Source organism: Petromyzon marinus, unplaced genomic scaffold (assembly GCF_048934315.1).
Source record: "Petromyzon marinus isolate PM22_M1 ecotype Great Lakes invasive population unplaced genomic scaffold, UKy_Petmar_22M1.pri1.0 PM_G_Scaffold_41, whole genome shotgun sequence".
Lineage (NCBI taxonomy): Eukaryota > Metazoa > Chordata > Hyperoartia > Petromyzontiformes > Petromyzontidae > Petromyzon > Petromyzon marinus.
In genome coordinates this window covers 497740-510020 of record NW_027422993.1, presented here as the reverse complement: position 1 = coordinate 510020, position 12281 = coordinate 497740, and the positions used below count along the sequence as shown (strand labels likewise).

Below are 12281 nucleotides of genomic sequence, written 5' to 3'. Positions count from 1 at the left end.
GGAATCTTTAAAATATCCGACCTTTGTTGTTCCGCAAGAATATTAACGCTCAAACTCGTATCGAACTCTTCATGAATTCACTTGGTCAAACAGTTCAGGTACTCGGCAAAGCATTTCACCACCCAGTATGCAACAGTTAAACTATCTACTCCAAATCAACACCGAAATGTCAAATTATCATCCACCATTGACTTCCACATCGATGGAAGCCATTTGCCATGACATCCAAGCCATTAAACACCGGAACAACGAACGTGCCATTCAAGTACATCTTGAAACCCATTATCTGAAGAAGTTTGTATTAAACAATAACTAAATAATAGAAACACGTTTACAATATTGAGCGAAGTTATAGTCACGGACTTTTTCCAACTTTAGCTCAACAGGACCACAAAAGCTCGGATATGTGGTGCAAAATAAATGAATAAATCTGATTGAAATCATCAACTGGCCAAATACTTTCCGATTTCAACATCACCTTATAAAAGAATAACATTTTAAATATAAGCGCACAACTTTATCTATCTGTGATGAGCGCTGCACTTTCCGTTGTTTTCATGCAGGGGGCGCTACAAACCTACGCACCCCCTGCATGGACGACGGAGGCGCAGGGACAGACGTTCGATTACGTTGGAATCAATCTGCAGACGGCGGTCTTCTCGCACGGCCAGCTCAGTGTTGCCTTATCTCGATCCCGCAATCCCAAACAGGTGAAAGTCCACATCGAACCGAACCCCCGGCAAGGCCATCTACTTAATGACGAGAGAAAATTCACACGAAATATCCTTTTCAATTAAGTCTTCCACATGTAAATTGATACAAGCTTTTAATGAAGAAATAAAATCATCCAATTCAAAACACAACACAATTCAAAGATGTTTCATTTTAAAACTTCAAAACGGAGCATGGGGTACTTGCGTGAATGCGTCCTTCATGTGCAAATGTTGTGACTTTCCTGGCCTGAAGGCCGTCAATGTGTTGGACCCTTATTGGTGCACAGCGTCTCAACAACAGCAGTGGGGTTTGCTTCAACCGATGGTTACGAACATCCAGACGTGAATCAGCAAGGAGCATTTCTAGTCCCAGTTAGACAAAATCTACGTCAACACGTAAGACAAAACTACAATTCGTGTTGTAGAGAATGTACCTGCTCCTATACGTGTAACTTTCAAGTGGTATGCCTTGTAACTGATGAATGATCCGAGCGTGCTCCCTATTTCAAAGACGATGAGTTGCTCCAGAAGCAGACGCTTCGTGAAACATAAAAGTACCCTTTGACCTGTATCACAAGAACAACGGGTCTCACCTGAGTTCTCTGTACAGGTTACTTCCAAAACACACACACACACTTTGTCCTAACATCACTTATTCAATGTTTGACCCTCACAGACAAAATGTTACCTGTACGCGCACAGTCAGACAAGTATTAATTCTAAATTATTGACGGGCATATTAACAACATTTAATTACTGCAGCGAAATATACTGCATCACGTTATATCGTATTAACAAGAAGCTGTTTTAAAAAAATACGCACCATCTGCTTAACAGTGTATGTACAACGTACTATTGTTGCGTCATTCAAAACGAGTAGACCGTTGCATGCTGGCGTCTGGGTCAAAATGTAGCAAATTCAAAACATTACGCTACAAATAATAAGTCACGGCGTTTCGATGGCAAAACAAGCAATCGTCATCAGGTGGGACAAGCACAGCAGCAATAAGCAGAAACTGCTGGAGTACGCGCCTACTTCTTCAGCAGTTTCTCTTGCAGTGGTTGTCCCACCTGATGACGATTGCTCGTGTTGTGATCTAAACGCCGTGACCTGTTATGTTTCTACCCACGTGGTGACTTTACCGAAATAACTCAACAGTGTGGTTTCCTGCAGTCACAAAAGCTTCGAATCAAGATTACCTACAAACTACACAATTGAGATGACGCATCAATCATGGCCCCCTACTGACAGGCTCTTGTCCACATGCAGGCTGGTGCAGGGCCACTACCTTGTGCCACACAGGGGCAGCTGCTACTTGGGAATGCTCTTCGAGTGTTTCAGACGAGGTACGACACTAAACTCCGAGTTGCTGAGGCGGTTAAGCAAGCACCATGTAAATGCAATTATGATAACATAGTGAATGCTTGGGGGCTTATTGTCTCTCGCTCCTGGTTAAAGATCTACCCAACCCACAGGTCCACAAAGACTGGCCGCTCGCTCTTACTCTGCAGGTTGCACCTAGGAACTGAGTGTTCAACTTCACGTTCTTGTCATTAAAGGCCTGTGACAAAGGTGCATCTATTGTAGCGACATCGTCTCAAGCTTACACATCTACCGGGTCTACACTTGACTTTGTATTGTCTCGGAGGAAGTCCACCCACACCTCCACATCCACAAACTGCTGGGAGTTGCCTCGCTCTGCCTCACAGTCAGAATTCTCCTCCTGCTTCACGTTGCCTCCATCGATGTGAAGGTCCCATTTTGGAGTTGAATCTTCATCTTCACATTTTACCGTCACTTCTTCGCTCTTCACCATCACTTCTTCCCTCTTCACCATCTCTTCTTCACATTTCACCTCAGTTCCTTTTCAGTGTCCAAGCTGGGATTTTCCTCCGGTTCTTGTATCATGAGGGATGGGCTCATTGTGGCACTTTGACTTTCACAAGCTGATTTCAGACTCCACTCCTTGCAGATCCTCTGATGCTTCTGTGTTCTCTGGTGTACTTGACGATTTTATGAATCTGCAAACGCCTTCCCGCAGAGTGCACCTGAAGTGTTTCTCTCCTGTGTGTGTCCTCTGGTGTTTTTTTAGAAAAGATGACTGTGAAAAGGCATTCCCACACAGACTGCACTTGAAGGGTTTCTCTCCCATGTGTGTTCTCTGGTGTCTTTGACGATTTGATGAATGTGCAAATGCCATCCCGCACAGAGTGCACCTGAAGGGTTTCTCTCCCGTGTGTATTCTCTCGTGTCTTCGAAGATGTGACACATGTACAAAGGCCATCCTGCACAGAATGCACCTGAAGGGTTTCTCTCCTGTGTGTGTTCTCTGGTGTACTTTAAGATGTGGTGACTGTGCAAACGCCTTCCCGCACAGAGTGCACCTGAAGGGTTTCTCTCCTGTGTGTGTTCTCTGGTGTTTTACAAGAACAGATGACAGTGAAAATGCCTTCCCACACACACTGCACTTGAACGGTTTCTCTCCTGTGTGTGTTCTCTGGTGGGTCTGAACAACTGATGAATGTGCAAACCCCTTCCCACACAAGATGCACCTGAAGGGTTTGCCTCCCGTGTGTGTTCTCTGGTGGGTCTGAAGAACTGATGGCCGTGCAAATGCCTTTCCACACACAGTGCACTTGAAGGGTTTCTCTCCTGTGTGTGTTCTCTGGTGGGTCTGAAGAACTGATGGCCGTGCAAATGCCTTCCCACACACAGTGCACTTGAAGGGTTTCTCTGCCGTGTGTGTTCTCTGGTGTCTTTTAAGATGATATGACTGTGAAAATGCCTTCCCACACACACTGCACTTGAAGGGTTTCTCTCCCGTGTGTGTTCGCTGGTGTCTTTTAAGAGCAGATGAGTGTGAAAATGCCTTCCCACACACTGTGCACTTGAAGGCTTTCTCTCCTGTGCGAGTTCTCTGGTGCTGTGTTAAATTTCCAGTCCGATCCGTGCTGTATGCACGCTGGTCGCAATGTTGACTTGTCGTACCGAGCTGCTGTGCTGACTGCCTTTGCTCCATCAGACCAGCGTCAGCTGCAGACAGAAAATAAGAATATACACACCATCTACACGTCAGTATCGAGGCACAGAGGAATGCATATATACAGTCACATGTGACTTACACGTCTATACTTATTCATATATTCATGATGCAGTGAAAAAGTTTCCCAAATTCCTCACACGGGCTGTCATGGCACACAATGAGAGGGCAAATGGTCACAAATATGCCTGGAAGCCCTCGTATCTTCAAGATGAATGTTAACTCAAAACTCCGAGTACATAATTTCGGCAAAGGGTGTTGAAAACAAAACTATTTGTGTTATGCAGAAATGCATGAATTAATGTTCAATCGCAACTTAGAGGTGTGAATCCAGGCTCAGATGTCCTTGACTGCTGGGATGAACAGATTCGACTTCAGCTGAATGTGTGTGCTGTGTTCACCTCCTGTTTCCATTCTTACAAAGAGTTGCAGAGGAAAACAAAAATAAACTATTGTTTTGATATAACGTCCGTGTTCAACAAAGTTGATAGATCTTCTTTGGTTCTTTCGGTAAAGTCACGTAGAATGAGAATAAAATAATAAAATAAAACAATTAAATTCTCACGACGTTTCGGCCACAACACAAGTGGCCTTCTTCAGGTGAAAGGAACAGACCTGTCGGGACGACAGAGCTACAATGAACGCTGCTAAGATTCGCAGCGTCTTTTAAGCTGGTTGAGAGAAGTGAGGCACCTTGACAAAGGGGTTTACAAATCAAACAGGATAATTTAGCATAGACTTTACTGCAAACACAAACTTGACACTGTCACACACTGGCACGGGTCAAGAGGCGGTGGCATGTCCAGAATCATGCCTGGCCACCTTCATCTGCTCAGCATTAATGTTTCCTCACTCCACCAAGTAATTAATGAGGATCAACGAACATAGCCGAGGCTAACTGGAGTTTGCGTGTCTCTCTCCGTGGTGAGATGTTAACTACCTCACCTGGTATACAGGAAGTCATGGATTCGATCCCGACCCAGACGCCTCCTGTATATTTGGAGTTTGCGAGTCTCTCCGTTTATCGTCTTTGACCGATAGACATTGATACACGTACTTGATGAGACCTCCTTTGCCAGTAACAAGATATAGTAATAGGTTTTACCCTTTTAACTGGTACAAAAACTGACACCTTTATTCAAGGCATCATGTTTGCAATAACCACAACACAAGCAGTCAAAATGCAAACAAAAGGGTAAAACCTATTTCTATATCTTGTTACTGGCAAAGGAGGTCTCATAATGTAAATGCTCAACCCGAGCCCTCAATACTCTGATGGTGCGCTGTTTTTGAATTGTACGCCTTTTGGCATCTTCTGGTCCAACACCAGTGGAGACTAGGCTCTAAGAAAAGCCGTCTCGGGTGTGGACCAATCAAATTCAAGGACAGTGCCAATATTATTATCAGAGTTGTCTCTTTTTTGTTTGCATTTTGACTGCTTGTGTTGTGGTTATTGCAAACATGATGCCTTGAATAAAGGTGTCAGTTTTTTGTGCCAGTTAAAAGGGTAAAACCTATTTATATTGACACACGTATTCTTGGTTCTTTCGGTAAAGTTACGTAGATAGGAAATAACAATAACAGATAATATAATTACATTAAATAAAGACCACTTGTGTTGCGATCAAAACGTGGGGTTTTTTTGGTTTATTTACTATTTTTATTGTTTTTATTTTATTTTCTATCTACATGACTTTACCGAAAGAACCAAGAATATTAATTCCTGCAGTCACCAAAGTTTTAAGTCAAAACATTCACACACGTTGACAAAGCCTCACCTTGTGTTGTTGTGGGCAGGTCGCTTCTGATAACAAGAGCGGTATAGCAGCTCAAGCGGGCTTGGCCTGCTAACAAAAGAAAATTAAAACTGCGTGAATATTTACAATAAAACAAAGTTACAAAGTGACGAGCCGGGTGAAGACAAATTAAACTTAAGCGAGATAATTAAAGTGAATGCAATCAGGCGAGGGCAGGAGGCAAGGCCCCGCGTGGCTAGGCCCCGCGTTGTAAAGTTCCAACCTGGACATCGATTCCCATGCTCGCTGCTACTCAACTGACATCCCTACGAGAGAGAGGCTCTACCTTGGTAAACAACAACAACAACAACCACCACAACAACCACCACCGCAATGAGAATTTCTCACCTCGGATTTCAGTGTTACCTCGTGACGTCACGCGGCAGCAGGTGACTTGACGTCACTTCCGGGGTACCAGACACGCTCCTCCCACAATGAGCGGCTCCGTAACTAAATAAATAAAGATTGGCACTGGAACGTTATCGGCAGTGACCCAAGGGAAGGTGACGTCACGCTCAAGAGCGCGGTGGACGAGCGAATACCTTGGTGACAAGACGTCACTAGCGAGGTACGCCTCCCCCTGGCGTTTCACGCCGATGAAGTAATGCTGAGTGGTGACGTCACAGAACGGGATTGGAGTTTAAGTTGATTTAGATTAATTTTCCATTGCTCCCTCCCTTGGGTGCGTGGGCTCAGCTACAACGACGTGGACATTATTGTGTATACACTGTGTGTGTGTACACTGTGTGTGTGTACACTGTGTGTATGTGTGTACACTGTGTGTGTGTGTACACTGTGTGTGTGTGTGTGTACACTGTGTGTGTACACTGTGTGTATACTGTGTGTGTGTACACTGTGTGTATACACTGTGTGTGTGTACACTGTGTGTGTGTACACACAATGTGTGTGTGCACTGTGTGTGTGTACACTGTGTATACACTGTGTGTGTGTACACTGTGTGTGTGTGTGTACACTGTGTATACACTGTGTGTGTGTGTGTGTACACTGTGTGTGTACTGTGTGTGTGTACACTGTCTGTATATACTGTGTGTGTACACTGTGTGTGTGTGTACACTGTGTGTGTGTGTACACTGTGTGTGTGTGGCCAGTGTGTGTGTACACTGTGTGTGTGTACACTGTGTGTGTACTGTGTGTGTACACTGTGTGTATATACTGTGTGTGTACACTGTGTGTGTGTACACTGTGTGTGTGTACACTCTGTGTGTACACTGTGTATACACTGTGTGTGTGTACACTGTGTGTGTACAATGTGTGTGTACACAATGTGTGTGTACACTGTGTACACTGTGTGTATGTGTACACTGTGTGTACGTACACTGTGTGTGTACACTGTGTACGTGTACACTGTGTGTGTGTAGTGGGGGGCACAGGTGGTGCATTGCCCAGTCATCTCAGTCAGTGGACCCATGGCATTTTTCCATCAATTTATTTTCAATTTATTATTTTTATTTGTTATTATTTTATTATGAAAATGTTAATTTATTATTTTTATCTTTTATTTTTCTATCTACATGACTTTACCAAAAGAACCAGGAATATGGTAGCGCATTCTCTATTTATTGCCGAGGTTGAAGGTTCAAATCCGACAGGCATATCTGGCTACCCCAGTAACATTCACCACAACATGCGCAGTCTGCTTAACAGCGGATGTCAAACAAACCACTGTGTCACTCACAACGCACATCGCATGTTGGTATCACGGTCAAAATTGTGGCAATTCCAGTAACACTATCCAGAAACTCCACAAGGGAGATGACGCGTCAATGATCGCCCCCTACCGACAGACTCATGTCCACGTGCAGGCCGGTGCAGGGCCACCTTGTGCCACACAGAGGCAGCTGCCACTAGGGGGCGCCCTTCGATGTTTGAGATGAGGTTCGATACGAAACACCGAGTTGCTGAGGCAATTAGGCAAGCGACTTATGAGTGCGAAGATTAACACGGTTGGCTAGGTATGGTGCGAAAGAAGTTATATACACACACAGAGACCCATGGATTAACACGGTTGGCTACGTACGGTGCGAAAGTTACAGATAAACAAGTTTGAGTCGTGGGCCGTGGAAGTTGACCGGGCGCGTGTTGCTACTCACAGTCGTTGAATACGGTTGGATAGACGCTGATAGAGAGACACACAGACAAGACAGGCGGACAGACACAGACAAGAGGATCACAGAGACGACAGAGAGACACAGGCAGAGAGAAACACAGAGGCAAACAGATGACACAGACGGACAGGGACAGAGAGATGTTGAATCGAACACACTGAACTCGCTCCATTGAAAGAGATTCCTCGATCTTCACAATGCCCGGAAGTCGTTCTTATTCTCATTGATTTAATTGCGTGTGGTGTGTACGTGCAAGCAATGTGGGATATCGATGTACACAGATATGAACAAGATCAGCAGACAAGACGTCTTTAATATAATCGGTCTCTCCACGAAACAAAGGAATGTTGAACACGAAATATAAATCCCACGGCCTTCGTGCGAGTCCATAATTACTGCAGCCTTGATTCAGTGCAAGCCAACTGTGGACCGGTTTTGGTGGACACTGTGTGTGTACACTATGTGTGTGTGTACACTGTGTGTGTACACTATGTGTGTGTGTACACTGTGTGTACACTGTGTGTGTGTGTACACTGTGTGTGTGTACACTGTGTGTGTGTACACTGTGTGTGCAAGCCAACTGTGGACCGGTTTTGGTGGACAATGTCTCAACAGCAGTGGGGCTTGCTTCAAGCCATGGTTTGGAACATCCAGACGTTAATCAGCAAGGAGCATTTCTAGTCCAAGTTCGACAAAATCTACGTCAACACGTAAGACAAAATTATAATTCGTGTTGCAGAGAATGTATCTCCTCCACGTGTAACTTTAAGGTGGTATGCCTTGTAACTGATGAATGATCCGAGTGTGCTTCCTATTTCAAAGACAATGAGTTGCTCCAGATGCTTCATGAAACACAAAAATACCGCTTGACCTGTATCACAAAAAACAACGGGTCTCACCTGAGTTATCTGTACAGGTTACTTCCAAAACACACACACACTTTGTCCTAACATCACATAATCAATGTTTGACCCTTATAAATGAAATGATGCATGTGCACACAAAATCAGACAAGCGTTCATTCTGAATTATTGACAGGCATTTTAACAAAATTTAATTACTGCAGTGAAATGTACTGCAACAGATAACATCTGATTAAGAAGCTATTTGAAAAAAAATACGCACGGTCTGCTTAACAGTGGATGTAAAACATACTATTGTGTCATTCAAAACGAGTAGGCCATTGCATGCTGGCGAATTCTAAACATTAGCGACAAATTACACAACTGAAATGAAACATCAATCATCGCCCCCTACTGACAGCCTCTTGTTCACATACTCTTTGGTTCTTTCAGTAAAGTCAGGTAGGTAGAAAAAATAATAGTAGATCACGAAGTTTCGATCGTAACACAAGCGGTCGTCCTCAGGCAGAAAAAAATAATAAATGCAGACCGGTGCAGGGCCACCACCCTGTGCCACACAGGGGCAGCTGCTACTTGGGGATGCTCTTCGAGTGTTTCAGACGAGATACAAAACTCCGAGTTGCTGAGGCGGTTAAGCAAGCACCAAGTAAATGCAATTATTATAACATAGTGAATGCTTGGGGGCTTATTGTCTCTCGCTCCTGGTCAGAGATCTCCCCAACCCACAGGTCCACAAAGACTGGCCGCTCGCTCTTACTTTGCAGGTTGAATCTAGGAGCTGAGTGTTCAACTTCACATTCTTGTCATTAAAGGCCTGTGACAAAGGTGCATATATTCTAGCGACATTGTCTCAAGCTTACACATTTACCGGGTCTCCAATTGACTTTGTATTGTCTAGGAGGAAGTCCACCCACACCTCCACTTCGACAAACTGCTGGGAGTTGCCTCGCTCTGCCTCAGTCAGAATTCTCCTTCTGCTTCACGATGTGAACGTCCGATTTTGGAGTTTAATCTTTATCTTCACATTTTACCTTCACCTCTTTGCTCTTCACCATCACCTCTTCACATTTCACCTTCACCTGTTCATATTTTACCTCAGTTCCTTTTCAGTGTCAAAGCTGGGATTTTCTCCGGTTCTTATTTCATGAGGGATGGGCTCATTGTGGAACTTTGACTTTCACAAGATGATTTCAGCCTCCACTCCTTGCAGATCTTCTGATGCTTCTGTGTTCTCTGGTGTACTTGAAGATTTGATGAAACTGCAAATGCCTTCCTGCACACACTGCACTTGAAGGGTTTCTCTCCCGTGTGTGTTCTCTGGTGTACTTTAAGATTTGATGACTGTGCAAACGCCATCCCGCACACACTGCACTTGAAGGGTTTCTCTCCTGTGTGTGTTCTCTGGTGTACTTTAAGATTACATGACTGTGCAAACGCCATCCTGCACAGAGTGCACTTGAAAGGTTTCTCTCCCGTGTGTGTTCTCTGGTGTGTTTTAAGAACAGATGACTGTGAAAATGCCTCCCCACACACACTGCACTTGAAGGGTTTCTCTCCCGTGTGTGTTCTCTGGTGTCTTTTAAGAGCAAATGACCATGAAAATGCCTTCCCACACACAGTGCACTTGAAGGGTTTCTCTCCTGTGTGAGTTCTCTGGTGCTGTGTCAAATTTCCAGTCCAATCCGTGCTGTATGCACGCTGGTCGCAATGTTGACTTGTCGTACCGAGCTGCTGTGCTGACTGCCTTTGCTCCATCAGACCACGTCAGCTGCAGACAGAAAAAAATAATATCCACACCATCGACACGTCAGTATCGATGCACAGAGGAATGCATATATACACAGTAACACGTGACTTACACGTCTATACTCATTCATATATTCATGATGTAGTGAAAAAGTGTCCCAAATTCATCACACGGGCTGTGATGGCACACAATGAGAGGGCAAATGGTTATAAACATGCCTGGAAGCCCTCGTATCTTCAAAATGAATGTTAACCCAAAACTCTAAGCACACAATTTCGGCTGTCTGGCTAGAAAAGGAATATTAATAAGAGCTAAATTCAGCTGACATAGCAAAGGGTGTTGAAAACAATACTATTTGTGTTATGCAGAAATGCATGAATTAATGTTCAATCGCAACTCAGATGTCCTTGAATGCTGGGATGAACAGTTCCGACTTCAGCTGCATGTGTGTGCTGTGTTAACTTCCTGTTTCCATTCTTATAAAGAGTTCCAGAGGAAAACAAAAGTAAACTATTGTTACGCTATAACCTCTGTGTTCAACAGAGTTAATAGACGTTACTGCAAACACAAACTGTACACTGTCACTGAGTAAACAGGCGGTGGCATGTTTAGAATCACGCCTGGCCACCTTCATCTGCTTGGCATGAATGCTTCCTCAATCCACCAAGTAATTAATCGAGGATCAACGAACATAGCCGAGGCTAACTGGAGTTTGCGTGTCTCTCTCCGTGGTGAGATGTTAACTACCTCACCTGGTGTACAGGAAGTCGTGGGTTCGATCCCGACCCTGACGCCTGCTGTATATTTGGAGTTTGCGCGTCTCTCCGCTGAGCGTCTTTGACCGATAGACATTGACACACGTATTCTTGTTTCTTTCAGTAAAGTTACGTACATAGAAAATAACAATAACAGATAATACAATTACATTAAATAAAGACCACTTGAGTTGCAATCAAAACGTGTTTTTTTCTTTATTTACTATTTTTTATGTTTATTATGTTATTTTATTTTCTATCTACATGACTTTACCGAAAGAACCAAGAATATTAATTCCTGCAGTCACCAAAGTTTTAAGTCAAAACATTCACACACGTTGACAAAGCCTTACCTTGTGTTGTTGTGGGCAGGTTGCTTCTGATAACAAGAGCGGTATAGCAGCTCAAGCGGGCTTGGCCTGCTAACAAAAGAACAAAAATTAAAACTGTGTGAATATTTACAATAAAACAAAGTTACAAAGTGGCGAGCCGGGTGAAGACAAATTAAACTTAAGCGAGATAATTAAAGTGAATGCAATCAGGCGAGGGCAGGAGGCAAGGCCCCGCGTGGCTAGGCCCCGCGCTGTAAAGTTCCAACCTGGACATCGATTCCCATGCTCGCTGCTACTCAACTGACATCCCTACGAGAGAGAGGCTCTACCTTGGTAAGCAACAACCACCACCACAACGATGAGAATTTCTCACCTCGGATTTCAGTGCAAGCGCGTACACGGCAGCTTCCTGTTACCTCGCGACAGCAGGAAGTAGTATGACGTCACTTCCCTCCCACGAGCGGCTCTATAACTGAATAAATTATGTTAATGTTGCCGGCCCATATGTGGAGGGATTGGGGCGTGGGCGCTGAACCCGTCGCAATAAACTCGCGACGGCTTTAACGAACACATTATGTTAATGAGCCGCCAGTCATTGGGCGTAGCTTTGCCCAAATAAGGATTGCCACTGGAACGATATAGGCAGTGATCCGAGCGGAGGTGACGTCACGCTCAAGAGCGCGGTGGACGGGGGAGGGATGAATACTTTGGTGACATGACGTCACTAACGAGGTACACCTCACCCTAGCGTTTCACGCCAATGAGGTAATGCAGAGTGGTGACATAACAGAGTTGAAGTTTAAGTTGATTTAGATTCATTTTCCATTGCTCCCTCCCTTGGGTGTGTGAGCTCAGCAACAACGTGGACATTATTGTGTATACACTGTGTGTGTGTGTACAATGTGTGT

At 44.4% G+C, this 12281-nt stretch overlaps 1 protein-coding gene across 1 annotated transcript; it reads right to left on the bottom strand.

Annotated features, from left to right (window-relative positions):
* Window positions 1-7969: 7969 nt before the first annotated feature.
* Window positions 7970-11126, bottom strand: LOC142917092 (uncharacterized). Its single transcript, XM_076061789.1, has 2 exons — window positions 11039-11126; window positions 7970-10307 (listed from the first exon to the last, which is right to left on the bottom strand). The coding sequence occupies exon 2, from the start codon at window positions 10292-10294 to the stop codon at window positions 9677-9679; it is 618 nt and encodes a 205-aa protein (XP_075917904.1). The 5' UTR covers window positions 10295-10307; window positions 11039-11126; the 3' UTR covers window positions 7970-9676.
* Between the last annotated feature and the right edge of the window lie 1155 nt (window positions 11127-12281).